Consider the following 26,781-nt stretch of genomic DNA (forward strand, 5'->3'; position numbering starts at 1 on the left):
TGCTTTGGTGGTCTGATCAGCATTTGATTACAATCTATTGAAGATTTAAGTCAAAATCTCCCTCATCGAGATTTGGTGACGTGTCACTTACTAACTCTTTTCTCTTTAACATTAGAGTTTTGCTAAACACTGCAATCAATTCTCGAAAATCTAATTTCTTGATAAATTCGTACAAAATTTCTTTCTTGTTCTTCACCGGGTGATTTTTTTTAACGTTTATACATTATAGATTCCTGTAATTCATTTGAAAAACCACTGCATTGCCTATCGTAAAATCGAACATATCAGACTTTTAAAGAGAGTTCAGTTGCATGCAAAAACATGTTCCTTAGGAGAAATAAAATGCTGAAATCTTTATTTTCAATTTTCCTTAACCCCACACAGGAGGCCCTGATAAAAATAATTTCCCTCGAGGGCTATGTCATCTTTGGGATGCTGTGTGAAGTTTTTTTAAGCAATGGAATGAGAGGAAGTTTTGCAGAGTAAAAAGTTATGGGGGGTGGGTGAGAATCTAGGGATCAGTGTGTCCAGGAGTGACGGACGAATGATCTATTCGCCAAAAAAACCGTGCCTTCATCAATGCAGATATTGTAAAACTATTTTAACTAACTTAACAAAATTATATATGTAAAATTTTCAATGCTTAAAAGGAAAAAATTAAAATCACATCCTTAAGCACAATGTATTGTGTAATGTACGTCTTCAATTGTGGCACTCTTACAAAATTCTTTTTTTTGCAGCTTTATATAAAACTTTGATAAAAATGTGTTTTCTTTTCAAGTTTTTACCAATTCATAATACAATAATCTTGATTTTTCTGATCTTTAATGAAGCAGAATTTTCGCTAGCTTAGAACTAAAATTATTGAGAAATTTGAAAGGTTTTTTTTCATTCGTTTGTTAATTTATAGGAATACAGCGTCCAGTTGACATTCAGGGAACAATGGGTAGATGAAAGACTAAAGTTTAACAATTTTGGAGGTAAGTAAAAATGTATTAATCAACTAATAAGACTGGTGTCTCTCAGAAACACATGCAAGATTGTAATCAATAGCGCAATCAGCGCCATTTTGTATTTCTGATATTTGAAAGGCCACAGTTAAGAGGAAGCTAAAAGCCAAAAATGTATATATTCTTGGTATACCTTATAGGCATTAAAATCGCTTGACAAACGGAGTCTAGAAACGTTCTATTTCAAGCAAAAAAAAATTATAAGAAAGCAAAAAAGTGAAACTGTCACAGATAATCTTAGCTATAATACTGTATTTTTTAAAGTTGTTTCCTTTATGCGCTCGTACATTTCTATTGAAAAAATATTTTTTTTTAGTAGTATGCATTTATTTGTATTCTACTCAAACGAAGCAATAGGAAAACCTTCAATTTATCTAAAGCATATTTTTTTGTATTCATAATGTAGGTACACCAATTCGTTATAAAGATTAATCAAAATAGTGATTTGGCATTAAGCTTCGCCTTAAACGCCGATTTCAGGTCAGTTTTAACTTTAACAAGCATAACAAACATTGTGCTTTCTGCTGATTAAAATTAATAGAAAGCTAAAACGGAGCTAGAATCAGCGTTTAACGAAATTTAAGTTAAGTTCTCAGTTTCCTCGATATATACAGGCTGTAAGGATTTAACAAACGCTTCCTGAGCATATTTTACTTTAAAAATCTGGATGTCATTTTGACGTCCAATATATTTTTTTCAAGTAACTAAAAAATATATTTTCCATTACACAACACAACTGGCGGGTTACGTAATACAGTGCCGTATATAGGCGAAAATTAGCGCGCATCACGTGATCCGTTGCGACGTATTGCAGCGTGATCAGTGGCGATGCGTGATATATTTGTTTTGTTAAATTTAAAAGAAATTGCCCCCTACAATCTTCAATCCTATTAACAAATAATGCACATTAAGGGACCATTAAATGATTTTTTTCAAATATTATTTATATATACCTTGTACATGTATGATCTCATGATACCATTTATATTTACATGCATGATCTCATGATACCATTTATATTTACCTTTTACATGTATGATCTCATGATAACATTTATATTTACCTTGTTTACATGTATGATCTCTTGATACCATTTATATTCTCTATGCATGATACTTAGCTTTTTTTGTTTCATTGTTTTTTATTCCTATTTATAAATATATTCTTACTTCAATCTCTGTATGTAACTATGTACTAATACTCTCCCACTTAACTCACCACATTCTGGAATTAAAAACATTATTATTATTATTTAATTTTTTAAACATTATTGGACTATTAAACGACGTCTACATTTTTACTGGATAAAACCCTTGGGGTACATGCTAAAAAGCCTTATAAATATTACAAAACCTTTTGCGGAGATAATTCTTTGCTTTTAGGGCCTTTTTATAATTTGGCAAAATAATACGAAGTTATCATGTGCCGTACCTACTAATCAGCTTATTATCATGGCCGTTGTTCTTAAATTCGAGCAATTCGATGAGGATTCAAAAATCAAAAGATGGATTGCAAAATCACGAAATTTTAAAGTAAATTATAGAAACATATACATAAAACACAATACCATTACAATACATACATCATCATGTACAACCGTACCATTATTAGTTTCTTATGTCCGGTTTAAGGCCATCTTAACCAAACCTAAGATGTACGCTATCCCGACTTTAAGTAAATGGGCAAAAAATAAAAGAATTGGTTTGCTTCATCCCCAGGACGTCTGAAATACCTGACGCTGACAGAGGCGAGCAGGGTGTGGATGCCTGATCTGTTCTTCTCCAACGAAAAGGAAGGGCACTTCCACAATATCATCATGCCCAATGTCTACATCCGCATCTCCCCCGACGGATCCGTGCTGTACAGCATGCGTATTTCACTCACCCTCTCCTGCCCCATGAACCTGAGGCTATACCCGCTGGACAGGCAGGTCTGCAGCATGAGGATGGCCAGTTGTAAGTGTTAATTATTCTTATATACCGTTTCCAAATATCACAGGCGCCCGGATCATTAGTATCCTTGGTTCTCCATGCAGAACCGTATCGCGATGAGTGAAAGAGCCTTGTCCACCAAGGATATTAGGGCGGGGAAGTCTACCATATTCCTTAAAACCTTTTGACAACCAAATGGACGTGTTTCAGTGTTAGATAAATATGTCATTATATTTTATATTTTAATGTATCTGGGTTTGGTCGACAGATCGATGCTCTGAGACTAATAGGCGAAAAACAAGAAAATCTCGTTTATTATTGTTTACGCCTTTGTACCGTTTCTACAAGGCATAGGCCATAGGTGCTACGCATATTGCTTAGCACCAAAAATTGAGGTGTTGGATCGTTTTACATGTACACACTCGCAGCCATAGACAGGAGAGACCATAGACATGCCGATACGGGTGAAAGGAACAAAACAAATTGCGGAGAGCGGGGAGGTGGCGTAGGAGTCACCCTTTGAACGACTTGTTAATAAATTAATCCGATAGTTTACAGGCAACTCGCATTGTTAAGTCTTCGAAAAAAACATTTTCAAATATTGTCAGGTTATTCGTGACCCGGGAATGTTTGTCTTAAAATGAACAGTCGAGGGCTTCCACCACTTTCCCCGAACCGTTTTAAAGACCAGATGGGTCTATCGGTTCTCACGTCAAGACTATACTTGCGTTTTTTTTAAACGAAGCTACTATTAAATGATTCTAAAAGCCCCCCGACTGTCCCTAAACGGCACAACATACATTTATACATACCAAAAACGTTTAAGAGTTCTCATCCAAGGCAGTTTCTTGAAGCTAGTGGATAGAAAACATTTATAAAGGAAAAATAAAGAAAAAGCAAATTTAAATGCGTTCCCATGGCACCGAACAACTCAAGCACAGCCTTAGCATCTGGCGCACCACAGGTAGTCCCGACGAGAGACAGAGACAGAGCAGTGGGACGGGAAGGTGGTCCAACGAACCCTTCACACCGTCCCCGGCAGCACAGTAGCCAGTCACCAGAGCTCGTCGAAATGATCAGTTGTAACGATCGTCAGATATTATTTATGGCAAGTCTACAGTTTCTTTCTTTCAGATCGCAGAAGATAATAGATTGAGGAGCGTTTTCACAAAGACAAAAACCTTTTTTTCGTGAGAAAGTTTTAGGTGAATCATTCGCATTCTTTAGCATTTGTACGATTATTTTATTTATGCTAATTTGAATTCTAACGGGTTGGGCCATAAGTGTGCATTACACCACACAACCATACTAGAAATAAATTGTATTTCCAGACGGATGGACGACTGATGATCTTGTATTTTTGTGGAAGGAGGGTGATCCAGTGCAAGTCGTGAAGAATCTCCATCTCCCAAGATTCACACTTGAGAAGTTCATTACGGACTATTGCAACAGCAAAACTAGCACAGGTACAAACTTTTGTAATACTAATTTCGTGAGATTCGTTCTTTACCTTACTAATGGGTTTAATTATTTTGTTTTTGTAGAGAGACAGGATAAGAAGGCAAAAGATATTTGTTTGTACAATTTAATAAATCCCGCTCAACAAAAGTTGCTTTAAAGTCATGGGATCACAAAAATCTTTACACATAATTTATTTTGCCCATTCCTCGACTAACATTGAAATCTACGCGACCCTGTAAATAAATTATTGAACTTCTCTCAACCAAAAACTAATATTATCCTTTCTTAACTCCATCCCCTAACGACACTTCTGAGAGTTGGTGGAAATTAATAATTAAAGTGGTTTAGGCGTCTCCCTTCTGCCCAAAAGTATTTTCCCTCGAGGATGTTTTTATTACTAGTAATTAATACCTCTGTCCGTTTCCAGGTGAATACAGTTGCCTAAATGTCGACCTCCTATTCAAACGCGATTTAAGTTACTACATGATCCGTATCTACATCCCCTGCTGTATGTTGATCATCGTTTCCTGGGTGTCCTTCTGGCTGGACCAAGAAGCTGTACCAGCTCGAGTATCACTGGGTAAGTTTAATTCATTGATTTATAGCTTTTTATATACGTATTACATGATACACTTACATGAAGGAGGGTTCATTCTCCCATTTCTTCCGACAAAGATACCCTTGAACAATAGGAAACAGAAATATAAGAGTAATTTCATATCTTTGAAGAAATAAATATTGGAAATCAAACAAACTCTGGATCGAACGACCAATATGAGTGATTTACAAAGGTCGTGCCGCCGACTCCAGCAACAGATCAAGGTACTGTTCTTTTACAGTAAATTTTAAGAAGTGTTCATGTGTTACAGATATCAACATCTCTGATGCACCTGTGGGCCTCAACAACGACACAACCGATGTATTACAACATATTCTGTTGGTTGCAGTTGGTGTTCATTTATAAAATAGTGAGACCGAGGTTATCTCTCAGTCAACTGTGGACTCAGACACGAGAATAGTATTTCTAATACCACCTGAATTCCACTGGTAAAACCATGGTGACAAACAGCTTTAGTTTAACGGGATAGTGCTTTTAAAGAATAATTGTATAGTGACAATTATCCAAATGTATTTATTACCAAAGGTAACCTGCAGGCGTACGTAATGTCTGTGTCCGTGAGGAGTGGAGGAGCCTTGTTCGCCAGGGAAATTGGTGTGAGCGTCACGATCCTCACGTGACAATAACTAGTTTGTTTAATAATTTCAGGTGTGACCACTCTCCTTACGATGGCCACACAAACATCTGGTATCAACGCTTCCCTCCCTCCCGTCTCCTACATCAAGGCCATCGACGTCTGGACCGGCGTCTGTCTCACCTTCGTCTTCGGCGCCATGTTAGAATTTGCCCTCGTGAATTACGCCTCCCGGTCGGACATGGACCGGGAGAACAGGAAGAACAAGCATCAGGAGATGAACACCGCCCAAAACATGGACGCCGCATCGGACCTGATGGACACGGATAGCAAAACGACATTTGCAACGGTGAGTTCAGACACGGTTAAGTATTTATATGCCTGTTTAAACATGGCGATATGTCTGCTCGTGATTTGGCTTCGTATGCTTTTCAATAATGTTTATTTTCACTTAAGTCAAACCTCATTCTATGGTTCATTCACTCATTCTAACCTGCTGCTCTCCTAGTTATGTGGGTCTGACAAGATGCCTAAGAAAATGATTAGTAATTCCAAAGTTACGAAACCCCCTGAATTTCTTACCATACAATACATTTGTCACCCGATAGTTTCTGAGAAACGAATCATGATGTCACTATAAATAGTCACATAGCTTTGGACGATATGTCTACACATCACAGCAGAAGTACTTACCTAATCTGTCAACATGTGTACATTCTAGATTAAAAATGATGAATAGTTTAATAGTATAGCCACATTGCTTCCACCTGCTTCAGTAAAAACTAGTGTTTTCAATTATCATTTTGAAAACTTCGACACAATCACTGGTCTGCTTGGTGAAGAAAACTGATCAGATATTTTCCCTGCATGCAGGAGATGAAGTCCTTGTACAGTAGTTGTTCACTATTGTAACAACTCTTTAGTCTGGGTGTAACTTTATGACTATGTAATGGATATAACTCCCCAGAAGCCGCAAATGCGGCAGTCCGCGGACCCGCTAGCGCTGGAGAAGGTGCGCCAGTGCGAGGTACACATGCAGCCCCCGAGACCCAACTGCTGCAAGATCTGGCTGTCCAAGTTCCCCACGCGCTCCAAGAGGATAGACGTCATCTCGCGCATCACCTTCCCACTGGTATTCTTACTCTTCAACGTAGTATATTGGTCCACCTACCTCTTCAGGAAGGAGGGTGAGAAGAACTGACAGAACTGTGCGCCTCTCTCTGCATCATATATGTCCTGATTTTATGAGGAGTTGCCTAAGCCTCATTAGTCTCCTTGTAGCCTTCAGCCACTCCGAACACACACACACACAGTTCCCTCCAGTATTGTTGGCCGATCGGAGACTGGCTTACTGGTTTGTTTTATCTTCAAGTCCTCTACCTGAGATGGGAAACTAATCACAGCGACAATTGTTATTTTATCCATTCATGTTGTACCCAGAATGATAGAGGCAGTTGCTTTGTTCCTTTCTCGTAATTCTTGGCTAGGCTCGTGGAAATTTCGTCGAAAATTCTACAATTGCGACTCGCGGGTTGTAAAGTACCTCCTAAAAAAATATTTAATTTGTGATTTTATTTTTGTATCGATTTTATATTTTCAAATAAATATAAATTAAATGAAAATTGTTTTATTTGACCAGAACGGAAAAAATAGCTGCCTTAAAAACTGAAGCAACTGATTAATAAGCAATGTCTTTGTTTTGTATAATAGTACTTTTCATTAAGGTTTTACTATGATATTGCAATTCTGAATGTTGGTCTCTAGCAGGGCAGTGGCAGTGGTGAGAGTATCTTCCACTCTGGAAAATGGCGTGTTGACATACCTATTGAGTCGACTACAAAAAGTGGCCACCAATTTCTAGGTCAATGCATCAACATAATTTTAAACCCTCGTTTCCACCATGGCTTTGGTGTATCGATCAATATCAATATCGATGCTATGGTGCCTTAAAATATCCATTTAACTCTAAAAAATAAATCAATTCAAGTTTTGGTCAAAGTGGAGTTAACTGCTATTATATTTTTAATAATACTTGGCGATATCTTAAATAAAACAATCCGCACCATTTTATAAAAAAACTTTATTTCATACCTAAATACCTACATGTTTTAATTATTTAAAGACTAGGTTACATGATAAATTCATTTGAGCCTTATATTATATAAACATTAGCAACGATTTACTTTTTACACATATTTTAAATTATTATTATTATAGGCATCGCGGCTAAAGTTGAGTCGCAGTACTCACACAGATGCATTGCTTCCATGCAGCATTTTTCAAACTTGATATTCCTCTATTAAAAAGAAAATTTCACTGGAAATTAAATAAGTTGATTTTTAATAATTTTCTTTTGAAATATTCAAATTCGATGATCTTATAGGTACACTTGTGGTCTCAATTCTCGCGAATATTAACAACTAGGCGTTAGACAAAGTACACAGAGAAAAATGATCCTGTTACAAAGTGACAGCATAATAAAATTTAGTCATTAAGAATATATCGAAAACACGTGTTGCATAATATATATCTTGACGGAATGCTACGATATAAGTATGTCAGTATCAATATATAAAAATATACGCCGTCCTCATAAAATATTTGCTCTTGACTGATATTTTGTTAGGAATTCATTCGTTATAGGCCCGCAGTCCCATTTTTAACAGGAAAATAAATAATTTGACCATATTTTTTAATAAATTAATGTATTTCGTATCAGTAAGTTTTCTCCGTATATTGTCGGAAATGTACAAATATACACCAATACATACAGGGTGTATCGGCAAGTACCTACCCGACAAACTTTAACCAGCTATTCCTCAGCACATTTGGAGTAAAAAATGTTATGGGGGCTTTGCTGTCCGGTAACATTTTTTTTCCATTAAAAACAAAAAATAAATAAAAAATCCACACTCCGTCACTGTCATTTGAATTGTTTTTCGTGTTCAACAGCTGTTATTAGCAAGTGTGTCAAAAAGTGTCCTCGCTCTTTCGTACACACTAAATAATAATAGTTAAAAATGAGACGAATGGTGCCGTGCCATTTCGTTGTGATTGTAAAAGCGCGCCAACGTAGGTACGTACGTACATTATTCAACGAAACTCGAACAAAATATTGCCAGACGGGTTTTCAAACTTTGAAAAAGGATAAAACATTGATGACATGTGGTGAAAATATGAATAATAAATTTTTTATTAAAAAAAAAGTTACCGGACAGCAAAGTGCCCATAACATTTTTTATTCCAAATGTGCTAAGGAATAGTTGGTTAAAGTTTGTCGGGTAAGTGCCGATACACCATGTATATAGTTACATACGATCATTAGCATTCGTTGTGTGCCTTGTTTGCGCCAAGTTTTTGATGTTATCGTTTGTTATCTACAAATTACAATCATGTTGGTACCTGTTTGATTTCCTTCTGCATTTTTTGTTTCTTATATTTTCCTTAAAAAAACATAAAATTAAGTTTAAATAACTGCTTTCATTTGTTTAGTACAATTTAAAAGTGGAACACATTCGACTTTCAAATTTCATAACAACATAAATATTATATAATATTTAACTTACCCGGAAAAATAAATTCTCTACTGTAGAGTACTTTAATATGATCACAATCCTTTTTCAGAAATTATTAATTTTAAAAGGACTTTTTTGATATTATTATTCAACAATCTACGAATGCTCTCATAAATTTAGAAGATGCAAAAAAATTTAAAATCTCAGAAGTGACCTCTGGCGTCCTGAAATTTGTGCCCATTTTTTGTCTGAATTTTTTAGGCCAATAATAATTTACTATTTTCAACTTTCTTCTTCACTTGAACAAATCAAAATAATCCCTATAAGTGTTATCAAGGCCAATTTGTAAGAAAATAGTTGTCGCCAATAGTTGACCCCAAACAGACGAATGAAATTGATTTCCGTACAAGATAGAATTTCACTCGGATATATATTTCCCTTGTGTAAATATTTGACCAGTTCCACATGAAGTGAGGAAAGGGAAAAAGGAAGACACTTCCGTGAATTCATCTCTTCAATGCTGTGCATTGAATGCACGTGCACAATATACAAGTAGAGTTTGTTTTGGTCTGCACAAATAAAGCAAAAAAAACGTTGTTCCTTTTTAAATATGACATTATTCTCTTTCTGAATAAGGCATTATGAAAATTTAGCCCTGCCCTACAGAGCATTGAGCTTATAAATAATATAAACAAAGGGAGATACGACATGGAACCGTCGAGGCTGTCGTCAAGCTATGACCAAATTGCACGAGCTATCAAAGCGGCTAAAGCCATGCGTTTGGTAGACCGCTGTGGGTAGACGTTTCTTATCAAACAAATAACAGTTCATGGACAATCTCCCTGTTTATATTATTATCTAGATGGTGTAAGTATGATCAAACGATATTTTTCTGGATCCAGTCCATGTAGTGGGACACCCTCGTATACACCCCGGGGTATCCAGGTTCCCCACACTTGTTGCCGAAGGAGACCACGCCGATCTGTAGCCAGCGGCCGTTGGCTCCTTTTAGCATCAGAGGGCCTCCTGAATCACCCTGAAATAAACAAAAAGGAATGGTTTTCAGTTAGGTCAGCACCCAAATAATGGCATTAAACGCAACTGTGTAGACATCTACAACAGTTATTACTTTTTCTCCGTATCTTTTATACAGGAGGATATTGTCTAAAGTTTTAAATGGTGAATAAAGTTCAATTATATAGTTCTATGAACTTCAATAATAAAAGTATCTATTATACTATATCAATATGCTAAAATATCTGTAATAGGTGCAGTTTATTTCATTTCTTTTGGAATTTAAAATATTAAGATTTTGAATCCCTAGAAATCTTTTAAAAGTGGGTCTATGTCATTGTTATCACCAATTAGGGTGTGTTGTGAGGTTGAAGGGAGGAAGGTATGGAAGAAGATAGTTGCGAAATATCTGGCTATTCGGTTCTGTCTAGGACTCGAACCCAGGACCCTTGCCTTGCCGGGGGACCGCTCTACCAACTGAGCTAATGGGACTCTATCTCCTTCGGTCATATTTAACTGTATCATACATTGAATAACAACTCAATAACTTACTTGGTAGAGCAGTGGTGGGTTCAAGTCCTAGATGTGACCTATCTTTTTCTGATTCTTCTGTTTCTGATTTTCGTTTAGGAATCGCTTATATTGTCTTCCATAGTTAAATATTACAATTTGTGGTTTTACTCAAGTTATTCCAAAAAATAAATATCAATATACCATCCATGCACAACTTAGGTAATCAATTTGTAGTGTTAACAAATATTTTTAACAGCACCGAAAGAGCTAACAAAACAGCAATTCTCTTTTTTTTAAATAGTTATTATATAACAATTTGTGTCCTGCCTGATTGTAAATTTTAATGAATTATGACTGTATAATTATTTTGTTATCCTTTTAGCAAAAAAAAAAGTTTTATTCTGTTTTCTGTAAATAAATAAATGGTTGCAGCAATCTTTCTTGGACTGCTAGCTTGGATACTTTTTTGTGGTATCCTCTCTTATTTGAGGTAAGCTATCATCAGGACAGTATTTATGGCATATTTATTTACCTGGCAAGCATCCACCCCACCCTCCGAATACCCAGCACAGATGAACCCTTCAGAGATGGGCTGGAAGTAGGCTCTATCGCAGTCCTGGTTTCGCCACACGGGCAGGGCGGCTTGACGCTGGGCGGTACTCTCCCGGCCGCCGTAGCGCGAGGTGCCCCAGCCCACCACTGTAGCGCGCCGCCCTGCCCAGGACTCTGACACCAGTTGGGGCGGCGGGAGGCATAGGGGGATGACGTACTTGTTCTTCTGGACGCGACCTGGTAACATTAAAATATAAATAAATAATCATTGAAGAAGAATGTAATAATATGGATTTAGTAAAATGAGTATGGCTGATTTATTGAAATACTATTAAAAACTTTGACCGTAATCCGTTCCCTAATAAAATATTGATCATTCAGAAAATATCGAATTTGTATTCGTTTATTAGGAAACCTGTCAATTCATTATTTAAGGCCTGCAGACCATATTTTTAATAAATTAGCAATATTTTATTTCAGTGAGTTTTCCCCGTGTGATATGTGAAATATGAAATTTCGTTGATGGAGACAACGAAACGAGACCTCATTAAAAACAAAAATAGTATTTTTCTACCACACTTCGCCACTGATCACACAACTACACGTGAAACGCGCTATACGATGCTGTTAGAACGAGACGTAGTGCGTATCACGTGATGTCCTAGGTTGTACCCAGTGGCGACGTGTGACGGAAAAATATGTTTTTAAATGTATAGTTAACCAAGCAGCTACTTCTACAAACCCTTTACCTATTCCGTCTTCGTGTGTTACTTCCCTCTCCAACACTTTAATGACTCGAGACCCTAAATATGTCTGCGTCAATTTGTTACGTTTTTAATTTACGTCCCAACAAAGACATTGCCAAACAGTAAACATGTCCCAATGTAACAGGTTTTCATCTTACTTTCCAGGACGAGGATGGCGATGTCGTTATAGAAGCCGACCCTGGAAAAGTTGGGATGCGCGCGCACCTCCAGTACTCTGAAGGTCATTGGCCGTGATGGTTCATCGTCTCTCTGAAGATCCACGTCTCCTAACCTGACTGTGAACTGTCGGGCTGCGAACCTGTAGGAAAAGAATTTGATAATAATGTTAATGCAGATTAAACAACAACAAAAAAGATACAGTACCCTCGCTAAAAGAATACCTTGGAAGAACACTCGCGCCACTAAGAGCTATATCTGTAACCCAATGAGACGTCCTCATAAAACTCGTTCTATCTCCTTTTAATATGAGATATAGATTTAGAAAGAGTGAACAACAAGCCTACTCTTTGCATTTAAAAGTTTACCATAGAAGTTCTTGTATAATTTGAAATAATTCCATAAAACAGAAACAAAAAGTTCAACCGGTCTTGTCTTTGGTTTTATAAAACGAAAAAAAATGAAATGACAGTAACCTTTATAATACATGTGTCTAATTAAATAAGTTTTTTTATTATTTCGTATAAAGTGCTAAATAAAGTTACATAAAATACAAGAAAAATCACCGAAAAGACGATTTAAGTTTCAAATCAAAATTTTAATATTTTTAATTGCGCTTATGTACATTTTTAACATCAAAAGAGAGTATTTCATCTGCTTTCGTAAATATTACTTCATTTTGTGAAACGTTCGATAAAATCGAATATATTTGTAATTGAATGCAAAGCGGGAATATTTTGGTGACATGATATTACTTTTTCTAGTCCCGAAGGGTTACAAAATAATAATTTAATTAACTGAGGGAGAGGGTACGTAATTAAAATAATTATTTAATCAACTGAGGGAGAGGGTACGTAATTAAAATAATAATTTAATTAACTGAGGGAGAGGGTACGTAATTAAAAATTTGTTAATTAATGATTTAATTTTCTCCAATATGCATTTAGTAAACTGAACTAAGGACAAATGGAAAATATCGGCGTCTGAAAATATATTATTATATTTTGTGCATGTCTTTCTAAAAAATGTATGTTGTGTGTAGTTATTTTTTTAGTTTGAAAATATGTGTGTACTATTTAAAATCTGGGCGCTCATACCGTGAAACGTTGAAGATAAATGATAAAAAATCCTAAAAAAAATTTAGAAAAAGCAATTCTAAGAAAGAAAAAAAATCTTGTTAAAAATTGTCTAATGTAAAGCTTTACTTATGAGTCATAATGCACGTGTTCGGATAACATCTGAAAGACGAATACACACCTGATATTAATTTGGAAACATGTTCTAATTATCGTTTAAAAGCTAAATAAAAATGTGTAAATTCCAAATCAATATATATCATTTTGAACATGACAATAGAACGGCTGTCCGAGCGCGGAGAAATAATATTAATTATAAAGGTGTGTTTATACGAAAGCTTTGTAAAACGCACAAAAAAAACAAATTAAGGCGAAGGACTACGAAGTAATGCATAATCGTGATTTTTGCAAAGGTTTGAAAATGTGATCGCTTATAAATATTTTAAATGCTTTACTTAAATACTGCGAGTGGATCTTGGTTTTTGAAAAAATCGAACTTTTTTTTTTTGCATAAATCATAAAAGTGTTTTTATAAGCCTAGAAAAAATAAAGTATCAGGCTAATAAAAACTGCTTTAGAGTTGAAAAACTCCTACATACGAATGCATTTTCGGTTATGGTTTTATTGTACAAAGTGTACAAATTTCGCAAAATACTCAAAACACGCTTTCCGTAGTTATTTTAATCAAAACAGGCGGCTGTAAATGGGAATTTGAAATTTATTGCCATCTCCATAATAGCCCAGTCAATGAAGGTTTTGTGTCGGAACTAATTCCCCGGAAGCTGAATTTTTCACAGATGTTAGAAGACTTTTAGACATGTATTTTTACAAAAGTCCCCGACTTTCCCCCTTGTGCTTCCTTCCCCACCCCCTCTTGAATATATTTTTCAAAGCCTTTCGGAATACGCTAATATCTCCTTAATGGTTTTATAAAACCAGATTATTTATTTTTTGTTTAGTTTTTAATTAGTTATTCTAAAAAATTGTATTCTTTCATTTTTGCGAGAAAAGCTATAAAATCTCTACAATTTATTAGTAAAGGAAAAATATCAGTTTTTAAAATAGTATTTCAGAATATATTTGCACATAACTTTTTTCTGAGCCTGTTAACGAAAAAAAATAAATCAATAAAACTTGTAGAAAATATTTTTAGCTATAAAATAATGTATATAATAATGGGTTTTAATTTATAATAAGGCACGTATGCTGTCAATAAGGAGCACAGCGCGCGGCGGCTCGAATGCGCAGCTGTTCGCGGCGCAGCGAGAAATTACAAAAACCTAAGGAAAGTAATGATTAATTCATGTTTTTTTTTATAACAAATTCGTCTAACGTTGAAGAGTTTTATTGTTATTTACCAGTTTTAGTTCGGTGGGGGGGGGGGTAGTATAAATATTTTCCCCTGCCCAATGAAGCGCTTTCATTATCCACGAACCGCCGTGCCTCGGTCTGGCTAAACAGTCATATTATGTTGTATGATTGTTTGTTACTTATTATTTAAATAAAGGTATGTGGGAAATTTATGGGAATCAGTTTACGCGTCCTCAACAGTAACCCACATGCTCCATGGACATGAATATTCTCGGGCAAACAGAGCCTACACTTTAACAGCAGCGTCTCTTGTCCACGTAATGAGAGAAGAATACCGAGATATTGATGGGAAATTAAGACAAATAGAAAATATGTATCAAGATTTAGTTACGTGGAAAAAAGATATGAAGGAGGTTAATAATGATGACAATCTAAAAGAGACGATTCCATATACTGAAGCAAGTGAAGACAGGATTAAGGAATCATCGAGTAGGACTGCCAAGTTGTGGCTTTACCTTCTACATTGTATCGACCTCATGCTTAGATTTATATTTGCAGAGAAGTCCGGGAATCGGAAAATGCACCTAAATACTATTGTTGATATGCTTCCAATTTTCCACCCGGCAGGACATTTACCATACGCAAAATCAGCACATACGTACGTTTAAAGTATGCTGCAACTCGAATCAAGAATAACTAAAGAAGAATATAAACTATTCGCTGAAAAAGGGTACTTTACAATAAGAAGAAGCGACAGATATTGGTCCGGTACGTGGACGGATATGATCATCGAGCAGTGTCTCATGCGACCAATGAAGTCAGTAGCAGGTTTGACACTTGGGAGCGGAATCACTGACAGCGCTTTGTCAAAGTGGAAACTTGGAACCACTTACTACGTGAAAGTGCAAGAGAGCATTGAAGAATTCATCGGTATAGAATTTAATTTTACTGAACAGCATGTTGAGCTGCGCGAATCACGGAAGAAAAGGGATGAGCTAGATATAGGAAAATATACATCATGGCTAAGACAGCACAGCCCGTTCACCAAGCTCTCGGGGGAGCTGGTGTCTTTATCTTCAGAGTTTATTTCAGATAATAGTGTCAATTGTGATAACGCTTATGAGGTGGGCCTGGCAGCTATGCAAAAAATGAAAGGATTTAATTTTGGAGATATACGACTAAAAAGGAAAGACATGGTGACTACCCAGCAAGATTCAAATCCGCAACTGTTAGGACGAGACAAGCTGCAGTAAACCTCCAGCAGCTATTTAACAGAATATTGTGCATAAGTGATAGTCCTAGCAAGCTTTAGACCTACTTAGGATATGAATTAGCTTCAAGACCCCTTCTATTTTTGATGAAGTCTCCCTTCGTAAAGGAACAAAATCATGTGTGGCGAAAGTATTCATGACGAATTTGATTTGGAAAATGCTGCAATAGTCATCGATGGGGGATACCTCCTACACTCTGTTTTTTGGCAAACTTAAACTACTTACGGAGACATCATTAAATCATACTCACGTTTCGTCCATACTAAATTTGGCAAACATTCTCTTGTCGTTTTCGATGGATACCCTGAAGAACCAACTGTAAAATATGAAGAGCAAAGACGAAGGTCGGCTAACAACTCATCGTGCGATATTGAATTAAACTTCACTATGCGTTGTTTGACTAAGAAGGAAGCTTTCTTATCTAATAAGAAAAACAACAAAAATAATGATTGAAGCACTGTGTCATGAATTTAGTGAATCGGGTTTGAAAACAGTCACGGCCGCAGGTGATGCCGATATTGACATTGTACTAACCGGCATCGAACAACTCAATATCTCCTCAAAAGTGATTGTTGTTGGCACGGATAGTGATCTTTTGGTATTACTAAACTTGTAAGTCTTGCTCCTGAAGGAAAATCTATTTTTTTCTGTAAAGATGTTGGTGGAAAGGCCCCTTCAAGAACTTTCTACATCATAGAGAAACCTATAATGTTACATAAAGATATTCGAAAACACATGCTATTTACCCATGCCATTACGGGCTGTGATACGACCCCATCTTTATATGGGTTAGGAAAGATAAAAGCTGTTGACATGATGAAAAACATGAGGCATTTCTGGAAAAAGATGCAACTGAAGAGAACTTGTTGCAAAATGGAGAAAAATTCGCTCTCGCCATGTATGGTCTTGGTAGCTAATCTAATTGAAACGAAGCTCGATACTATAAGTTTACCAGACTAACGACAAAATCAGCTTTTAAATCTAAATTTGACTTGGCAAAACTACCACCGACTTCAGAATCGTGTCATAAACATTTGTTGAGAGTTTATTTGCAAGTACAGTTTTGGTTAGGAAACAAACTAAGCCCTATAAACTGGGGATGGAGGTATGAAAATGTAAATGAAAATGGTGGAAAGAAGAAATTTTTGAAACCATTTGCTCCTGATGACCTTCTCTCTCTGGTGTCCTGTTGCTGCAAATCTGGATGTGGAAATTACTGTGGCTGCAGAAAATCTGGATTTACCTGCTCTGCCATGTGCTACAACCGTAACGGATTATCATATCTGAACACACCCCAGTATGACGAATAAATGGAAGACTTTCTTGACTAGAATTTTTTTTTAATATTTGCCAAATTTTGTCATAGATAATATTGATAAGTATATAATATAATTTACAAACCGTTTTGTCATTATAATATTTTTTGAGGTATATTTTAAGAAGCTTGTTTGAAAGTAAACCATTTAAGATCTATGCACTATTTTAAGTGATTTGTTGTTTCGGTATTTTATTGTTGATAGGTGCACATAATAAAACAAGTGAGAATTTCCACAAAACATTTTTTAGAACTTCGCCATAACATAAGGTCTGCAATATTTTAATGTTGTGAAAGGGTAGTCCCAGGCTGTCGCAGGTATTTTTGGCTTATTTCACATAGCTTTATTTAAATAATATGTTACAAACAATCATACAACATAATATGACTGTCTAACCGGACCGGGGCACGGCAGTTGGTGGATAATGAAAGCGCTTCATTGGGCAGGGGAAAATATTTATATTACCCCCCTCCCCTCCGAACTAAAACTGGTAAATAACAATAAAACTCTTCAACGTTAGACGAATTTGTTATTAAAAAAAAAACACATGAATTAATCATTACTTTCCTTAGGTTTTAGTAATTTCTCGCCGCGCGCTGTGCTCCTTATTAACAGCCTACGTGCCTTATTATAAATTAAAACCCATCATTATATACATTATTTTATAGCTAAAAATATTGTCTACAAGTTTTATTGATTTATTTTTTTTCGTTAACGGGCTCAGAAAAAAGTTATGTGCAAATATATTCTGAAATACTATTTTAAAAACTGATATTTTTTCTTTGCTAATAAATTGTAGAGATTGTATAGCTTTTTTCGCAAAAATAAAAGAATACAATTTTTTAGAATAACTAATTATAAACTAAATAAAAAATAAATAATCTGGTTTTATAAAACCATTAGGGATATATTAGCGTATTACGAAAGGCTTTGAAAAATATATTCAAGAGGGGGTGGGGAAGGAAGCACAAGGGGGAAAGTCGGGGACTTTTGTAAAAATACATGTCTAAAGGTCTTCTAACATCTGTGAAAAATTCAGCTTCCGGGGAATTAGTTCCGACATTGGGTCTTTTTTTCCCTTCATTGACTGGGCTATAAGGAGTGTTAGCAGCTCGATTCCAGATGTTACGCGACGTGGTGCATCGCCTTAATCATAACTTTTTTGCAAAAGAAAAAAAAAATCATCAATATTTTATCGAGGTTTTTAATGAATAATAATGACCCCCCCCCCCCCAAATTTCACAGTACGAGCGTGTAACACGTTGTGTATCATAACCAATGTTAGGGGTAGATTGTTGGAGGGTAGGGAGGTACAGTAGGAGGAGGTACCCCTTACAGAATTGGACATTTCGCCGTATTGAATGTACTAAGTTACTCACGGTCTCTGTCGTGTATCTCTGGTACAATGGGCCGCTGTGAGGATGTGTCTGTCTGCCAGCAAGGCTCCGCCGCACCAGAACTCTGTCCTGGTCGGTCCATTGAGGAAGATTGCAGCCATCCAAGGCCAGGCTCCTGAAGCTGCTTCACTCCCTCCAACCACCCTTCCGGAACTCCATTGAATGTACTAAGTTACTCACGGTCTCTGTCGTGTATCTCTGGTACAATGGGCCGCTGTGAGGATGTGTCTGTCTGCCAGCAAGGCCCCGCCGCACCAGAACTCTGTCCTGGTCGGTCCACTGAGGAAGATTGCAGCCATCCAAGGCCAGGCTCCTGAAGCTGCTTCACTCCCTCCAACCACCCTTCCGGAACTCCATTGAATGTACTAAGTTACTCACGGTCTCTGTCGTGTATCTCTGGTACAATGGGCCGCTGTGAGGATGTGTCTGTCTGCCAGCAAGGCCCCGCCGCACCAGAACTCTGTCCTGGTCGGTCCACTGAGGAAGATTGCAGCCATCCAAGGCCAGGCTCCTGAAGCTGCTTCACTCCCTCCAACCACCCTTCCGGAACTCCATTGAATGTACTAAGTTACTCACGGTCTCTGTCGTGTATCTCTGGTACAATGGGCCGCTGTGAGGATGTGTCTGTCTGCCAGCAAGGCCCCGCCGCACCAGAACTCTGTCCTGGTCGGTCCACTGAGGAAGATTGCAGCCATCCAAGGCCAGGCTCCTGAAGCAGCTTCACTGCCTCCAACCACCCTCCCTGAACTCCATTCTGGCTCACCGCAGTCTGGAAGAAGATCACAGTATGAGCTTTGAAACCCTCCAAAATCTAACGCTAGTAGATTAACCGGATTTGATTTCTATCTTAAACTTATTTTTCATTGGCTTCTCACATAAGACGCACTGATCCTATCCCTGATCAAGTTTTTAATTAAATTAAGTAGTCAAAACAACAATTGTGATTATAGTTGTGTATTCGGGCCTTCCCATCAAAGGAATAACTATTTTGTGATGGCACCACTTAGTTTCCTATAATGATATTATTATTATTTCCATTTAAAATACCACAGCTGTGTGAACAATAAAAATTATTTCCATGCAACAAGCAATTATATCCGAGACACTACGTAAGTAACAAATAAATAAGAGAAAACTCTGTAATGATTCATAAAGATAGCAGCCAAAAATATGGGAAAAATAGTTAATATTGCTAATCCTGAATTTGAAATATGTGATCGACAATTTTATTTTACGCCCAGAGGGCTTTTACATATATTATATACATAAAGGCAGTACAATTTAACATGAGAAAGAATTATACATACTTACATAAATTAATTAAAAATAAATGCAATAAAAATTTAAATTACAGTGAAAAATAAAAACCAACATTTAAAGTACCGTGATCATAGAATCACAACATTATTGTTACGGTATTGGTTCGGTATTGGTTTATCATAGTACGAAACCGCTGGCGCTGGCACTGTACTGGGGAATTAGCTAGTTGCAGCAGTTCGGAACTGTCCGATTTGTATTTTAATATTTTATATAAGTTAATTTTAATGATGAAAAAACTTTTTTTTATAACTAAATAATACTACAGATTATGATGGTTTATAATGCTTCTATGAATCATACATTTAATTTCTAAGATTTAGGTAGAGATATGTTTAGTGAATTTGCCGATGTAGTTGATAAATTTAACAATGAACTTCTTTAGTGAGAACTTGTATCGTGGATAAATGATTTGATTATTTCATGTTTATATTGTATCAGTGACATATTCCATACATCTATGTGCGAATACATATTTCCCAAGTTTTGAATTCTGTGGAGTGGTATATTGAACTGCGTCCTGGTCGTAGTATTACCACAATAAAACGGTATTACTGACCTTGTGTTTCTGGCTGGCACATTCAAATTTATGAGCGCCAATAATTCAGGGCTGTCAATTGTATTATGCAAGATTTTAAATAGAAATACTAGATCGAAAAAAGTTCTCCTGTCACTCAAAGTTAATAGATTAGATAACCGTAATAGATAAGTGTAGTTTATTTGTTCTTTCGGTATTTTTAGTTTAAAATTTAAAAAGCTTAGGAAAAAAATATGTAAAAAAATAACGTCAATGGCCGAGTGGATTGAGGCATTGTCTCTGAAAGACAGAGATACTGGGCTGAGAAAAATAATTTTCCTCAGGGCCTAATGTCATCTGTGGGATGGATTGTTTAATATAATTTGAAAAATTCATCAAATTTCAAAGTTGAAATGCAAGTTATGTAAAAGTTCTATTATTATTTCATGATGGGCCGATTATTTAACCGAACTATATGGAATAGGACTGTTACAGAATTTAAATTTCAACTTTGAAATTTGTTGAATTGTTCAAATTCTATGAAACATTCCGTCCTTAGTGTGCAACTGCACAAGCGTCCTGGAAAGGGTGAAATATTAGTATCTTCAAAATATATTGTTATCACGCAGCTGCGGCATTTCAAATGGAAATATTAACAATAATATTATTACAGGAAACTGATTGATGCCATCAAAAAGTCCAAAAATTTCATGCACTTATTGATTTTGCCCTTCTGACTGCTCAATAATTTATTTGCTAGTTGGGAGTTGCTCAGTGCGTTGTGCGGGAAATAAAAAATGACACCACCCGGCTGACAAAATATTTAATAAATCGCTTGGTCAGCATTTGGAAAAATACTGAAATCTTTAACTGGCAATCATTCTACCTGTACAGACTAACATGTCCATGATTCTTCTTCGTCACTTAAGATAACATAAGAATCACGCATGTTACAGGAAATGGTTTGCATTTATTTGAAAAGTTTCTTATGGTTTACGTCCTGCTTTACACAATATACTGCTTAACACAATTAGTCAATTAACCTATTTCAAGTTCCTTTCAATAGAAGAATAGCACGATTTCCCTCGCGTGAGTTTATTTGCTTGTTCAAATTATACATAACACTTTGTGATTGATACACGTGGAACTAATTATTTGTATTCTTTAATGTACACAATTTCTAGATGATATAAAGTGCATTCGTCGATTTAAGACTTTTTAAATATGTATTAAAAAATGATTCTTACCATCTGGATTAACGAAATTGGTGAAGTTCGTGAATTGCGATGTTGTGTTGAAGATGGTAGGCGCCGGGGTGATGAACGGGCGTATCGTTGTTGGTCTGGTCGTTGTGTATGGCTGCCTGGTCGGTGGTGGAGGTCTGTAGATAACTGGAGGCTTCCTTGTTGTAACTGCCACTGCTAAAGTAGGCCTACTTGTCGTGAGAATAGTTGAACCAGGAGCCGGCAATTGGTTGAATCCTGCTCCTAATTCAGGACAACACACCCCAGGAACAAAAAGGCTTTTAAAACAAAGACTTTGTCTTAAATTCCCAAGATTTAATAGGAGTTGAGGGCAGTTACTTAAGTCTTCACAAGTGCCTGGCTTTCCTTCTGGTGTGGTACAACCTCTTGCTCCAGGGTCTGCTCTATCTGTCAGTTTATTCACGAAAGGTGCTATTTTTTCTGTGACGTTCTTCCCCAGTACGTTTTTACTGATTGTGTATAGTGCATTCGGAAGTTTGTTATCTTTTTCGCCGTCATCATCTTCGTCTTCATCATCATCGTCATCTTTTTCCTCTCTATCGTCCACCATGTCTACAAGATAGTGACCCACTGTATTGATGGCACCAAGAGTTTCAGAAATAGCAGAGAAAGCGGAATCAGATAGGAGTCGTCCTTCATCATTTTGTATGACTCCTCCAACAGGTCCCAAAGCTTTATTAGTTTCAACGTACTCTTCTGGAACTGGTTTATCGTGCCTATAGACTCTCTTTCCATTTCCTGTAGTTACTTGTACCAAAGAGGGTCCTGTGAATTTATCTGTATTGACCCTTTGTCCATTTGCAATTTCGTCTTCCAACGATGTCCCGATCAGTTTATCTGTGTTGAGGGTCTGTACGTTCAAATTTTCGGACGGTTCGATGAGTTTAATCTTATTAAGCTGTTCATCATAGAAATTACCTCCCGTTGGATTATACGTGTTTACTTTTTGACCATTTGGAATCTGATCTTCAAAGGAAGTTCCTATCAGTTTGTCAGTATCAACTCTCTGCCCATCGGTAGTTTCCTCTTGAAACGGTGGGCCCAGTAGTCTGTCTGTGTTGAGCACAAAAGCGTCCGTGGGAGATTCGGTGTAGGGTCCCATATCTACGTAGTTGATCCTCCTGGGCTGCTGGTAGTACTGCACGGGCTGGTAGGAGGGCCAGTCCGCGGCCGAAGAGGAAAGATATGGACCACCGTGGATAGTCGGCCATTGCGCGTACTGAAAGGAATTCACTGCGGAAATGTAAGAAAATTATAAAAAGTAATTAATCATTTCAAATTTCGATGACAGACTAATATTTTAACTAAATTGGAGAACATTTTTTTTGATGTTTTAAATTTCGTATTTTGTCAATACTATTTAGTATATCAATATTATATCATATATCAGATGCCAATGCGTATAAAAATCAAATCAAATTGTACCACTGAACTCAAAAAAATACTGAACAAAAAAGTGATGGTCAAAAAAGCTAGATCAAGATTTTTATTTTGATATTGTCCCTAAGCACATATACATTAGTATCCATTGATTTTATGTATGTAATATTATGTATAAACATGCTTGTGAGTGTGTTTGAGTATGTATGTTGTGTGCCTTTGAGTGTGTGTTGCCTGTTTTCTGTATCAAATCTATCTTTATATGCCTTTGAATTGTCATCTCCTGTAATATTTTTCTTCTATCTCTATTTTCTAAATTGTGGTTTCTCATTACATTTGTTTTTTAATGTTATAATTACTATTCTGAAATATATGACCTGCTGGCAAACTGTTTTGACTGTTTAGCTGGTGTTTATAATGAAGAAAAAAAATTAAAAATTAAATAAAAATATTTAAAGTTTGTAGGGCTATTGTCATTAAGAATCACAAAGTTAGCTGCTAATCTGGATTATCAATAAATTTGAATGCACAAGTGATGTAAATTTTCCAATGCGGAATGTGTATAAATGCATTAAGACTTTCTTTTTTTTGCATAAAACATGAAAGTAGTTACCTTCCATTGTTTCGATTTAGTTTATTTTTATGTCAATAATTACTGTGCTTTTCCTTTCACCGCCCATAAAAGAATGCTGTTTCAATATATTTTGTAGGTACAAACACTTACTACAAACAATGCAAAATGAATGCTAAAAAGTCAAGTACCTATATCAGGTATGAAAATAAACAAACATTAAATAAGTACTCCGACATATATTGTCCATAATATTAATTTTTTTAAAAATCAGCTTTAAAATTTGAAAAATTAAATTTAAACGTAACTTTTCACATGGGACTACCAACTTGATTTCATCACTAAAAGGCGCTGTAAATAAATGACCATTATTTTTAGGTATGCACAAAGTAAAATTGGCATTACCAAATACCTATTATTTGAAAACTTCTTGTAAATTCATGTTGGTATGAGGGGACAATAGTTTAAAATAGTAAATAATGCGTACCTACCCTGACGCTTACTCCTGGACCCCTCCATTCCGTGAATATTCAGGATAATTAGGAAACCTGAAATAAAAAATATGTATTAATATCATTCTTCGCATTTATTTGTTTCTCTTGTTCGCCTTAAAGAATCCGTCGGAATATAGAAGAAAGGTCTGAACTGAAGCCTTGTAGTAGTGGCACTGGTTAAATCATTTTCCCTCAAAGGTTAGGGAATGTTGGAAATAGATGTACGTACTTAGGAAAGAGAATGTAACAGAAATGTTATCTCGATAATCGATATCAGTAGAGGTTTTTTTGTGTACTTTCAACAAACTGAGAAAGACTCATAAATGTCGTTATATGTCCTTTTTATGTCGTGGTAGTATTAGAAAGTGGCAACATCACACTTTGTATATGCAGTTAAAAGCTTATCATAGACACTAAATAATTGCAAAAAATTGTAAAAAGTCGTCGACCGCCATTGCTTGCACTGTTGCAAAAAATAAAGATTCAAATAACCTTCATAATACATTTGTGTAACTAAACACGCTTTTTACCTTCATATAAAATGTTGTTTTTACAGTATACAATAAAAACACAATCGGTACCTAAACGACGAAACAATCGTAAAAAAATTCCTGTTTTTCAAAAAAAAATATTTATTTGCTTATGATCGTTAGTTAAAAATCTGAAAATGTCTTACATCTATCTATCAAAAACAGTATTTAATTTTGGTATACGAAAATTAATGTCAACTGGAAATATTTCTACAGAAATCATGAATGTGACAGATCATTTTAATAACTTGCCTCCAAAATCTCAAAATACTCTACGGGTAAAGTACTTTTTGACGAGAAAGGCAAGGAGGAGCCCTTGTGATTTTTCACAAAATAATCCAAATATAATTATAATTAAGAATGAAGGATTTCAGCAAGCTTGGTTGAATAATTTATCATGGATACTATTAGTAAACGGAAATAATATGCACTGGAAGATTCAGAGAACAAAATGAGAATCAAAAGATTATAAACTTTAAGCGAAGGGGTGAATACGGTAATAAGTATTATTATTATTATTTTATGAGCAGGCTGCATTCTGCTAATGCGCTCATATCTGATTTCGCAGTAAGTTTAGCAATAATTTCAATTGTGTTAATTTAAAATAAGTCAATTCTTTCTTCTATCCAAATAAGAATCCAATCGAGCTTTAAATTAGTAGCGTCGATGACATGTTGTGGAAATTTGTTCCATGCATCCACTACTCTATTAGCATGGAAGTGTTTCATAGGATTGGATGACATGTTGTGGAAGTTTGTTCCATGCATCCACCACTCTATTTGCATGGAAGTGTTTCATAGGATTGGATCATATGTTGTGGAAGTTTGTTCCATGCATCCACTACTCTATTTGCAAGGAAGTGTTTCCTAGGATTGGATGCAAAAGATGATTTATTATTTTTTTCTCGAGTGTCCACGGAGATTTATGTTTTTTTAGTAGTTAAGATTTTTTTGGATGCCATGGCAATTAAAAGTATATTTTCTAAATAAAATTTTGAAAGTCTCAATCAAGTCACTCCGTTCTTCTTTCTTTTAACTTTGTTAAAAACAACATTAGAAATTTATTTATTTATTTATTGACGCCCTATTGTACTTTTAAGTACATAAAAATTACAGATTTCATTTTTAAAAACAGTATAAAACAAACAATAGAAAATCTAAATAAAATGTAATGATTTCTCATACAATATTTACATTTAAAAAGTGGTGAACTAATTTGGCTTTAAATGTATTGAAGTTTAAATTAAATATGTCAGCGACATCACTTAGTTCATTGCCTAACCTATGTATTCTTTCTAAGACAGAATTCGTAGCAAAGTTATTGTTGTAGAATAAAATATTCCGTCTAGTATATTTTGGAAGTATATGTAAAGATAGCAAGTTTATAGTGTCAGGGCAGTCTAACCTTGAATGAACAATTTTATATAATAAAAGGAGATCAAATGTTTTTCGCCTTTCAGATAATTTCGATAAGGTTTACTGCGTAAATTGACATAATTGATTTCAATAATAGGAATACCAATTTTGAAATTAATAAAACGTAAAAATTTATTTTGAATTTTTTCAATTTGTAAACAATGAGAGTTGAAATGAGGACACCAAATGGTTGCATTGTATTCAACCTGACTTCTAACCAGAGACGTGTATAGTAATTTTATAGTTTTTATGTTATTAAAGTCTTTAGCGATTCTTAGAATAAATCCAAGCATTTGTAATCCCTTACTGGTAATGCTATTAATGTGATTCAAGAAGCGTAATTTGGAGTCAAAGATAACTCCAAAGTCATTGAATTCAAAAACTCTTTTTAGATTGGCATTGTTAATTGAGTAGTCGAATAATAAAGGGGTTTTAGATCTATGGAAACTGATCGTTTGGCATTTGTTGATATTAAGATGTAATTTGTTTACGATGCACCATTCATAAAGTTTATTTAAGTTCATTTGTAGAGTTAAACAATCAGAAGAATTACCGATCGATTTAAACATCTTTAGATCGTCGGTGAATAGAAGAAAGTGAATATTACCGAAAATTAGTGAAATGTCATTAATAAATAGTAGGAAAAGAATTGGTCCCATGTGGGAACCTTGGGGGACCCCACTTAATAACATTAAGAAATGTTAAGAAAAAAATAAAGAAGGAAGAATATTGGTATGCAGAAATATTTATTTATGTTTGGAGCTTAAAGATCAAAGAAAGATACAATTGAAGATGAAAGTTATACTGGA

At 35.5% G+C, this 26,781-nt stretch overlaps 2 protein-coding genes across 5 annotated transcripts in view; one reads left to right on the forward strand and one right to left on the reverse strand.

Annotated features, from left to right (window-relative positions):
• The window catches only part of LOC149417515 (glutamate-gated chloride channel-like), a 56,489-nt gene extending 49,097 nt beyond the window's left edge, over positions 1-7,392 (forward strand). The window contains exons 5-10 of one of the 4 annotated variants that reach the window (XM_089640361.1): positions 911-980; positions 2,729-2,965; positions 4,273-4,407; positions 4,830-4,982; positions 5,670-5,944; positions 6,566-7,392. In XM_089640361.1, the coding sequence (XP_089496487.1) occupies positions 911-980; positions 2,729-2,965; positions 4,273-4,407; positions 4,830-4,982; positions 5,670-5,944; positions 6,566-6,796 (1,101 nt within the window). In that variant the 3' untranslated portion in view covers positions 6,797-7,392. Of the gene's footprint in view, positions 1-910; positions 981-2,728; positions 2,966-4,272; positions 4,408-4,829; positions 4,983-5,669; positions 5,945-6,562 lie in introns of all 4 variants that reach the window. The other 3 variants (XM_089640357.1, XM_089640365.1, XM_089640364.1) reach the window with 3 other exon arrangements.
• A 1,835-nt stretch (positions 7,393-9,227) lies between these two features.
• Positions 9,228-23,582, reverse strand: LOC149417516 (clotting factor B). Its single transcript, XM_089640594.1, has 6 exons — positions 23,576-23,582; positions 21,565-22,815; positions 19,060-19,252; positions 12,094-12,254; positions 11,170-11,426; positions 9,228-10,146 (listed from the first exon to the last, which is right to left on the reverse strand). Exons 1-6 carry the CDS (start codon positions 23,580-23,582, stop codon positions 9,988-9,990), a joined length of 2,028 nt encoding a protein of 675 aa, XP_089496720.1. The 3' UTR covers positions 9,228-9,987.
• Positions 23,583-26,781: the final 3,199 nt, after the last annotated feature.

This window comes from Hesperophylax consimilis, chromosome 15, assembly GCF_061612785.1.
Source record: "Hesperophylax consimilis isolate HC1 chromosome 15, BYU_Hcon_1.0, whole genome shotgun sequence".
Taxonomy (NCBI): Eukaryota; Metazoa; Arthropoda; class Insecta; order Trichoptera; family Limnephilidae; genus Hesperophylax; species Hesperophylax consimilis.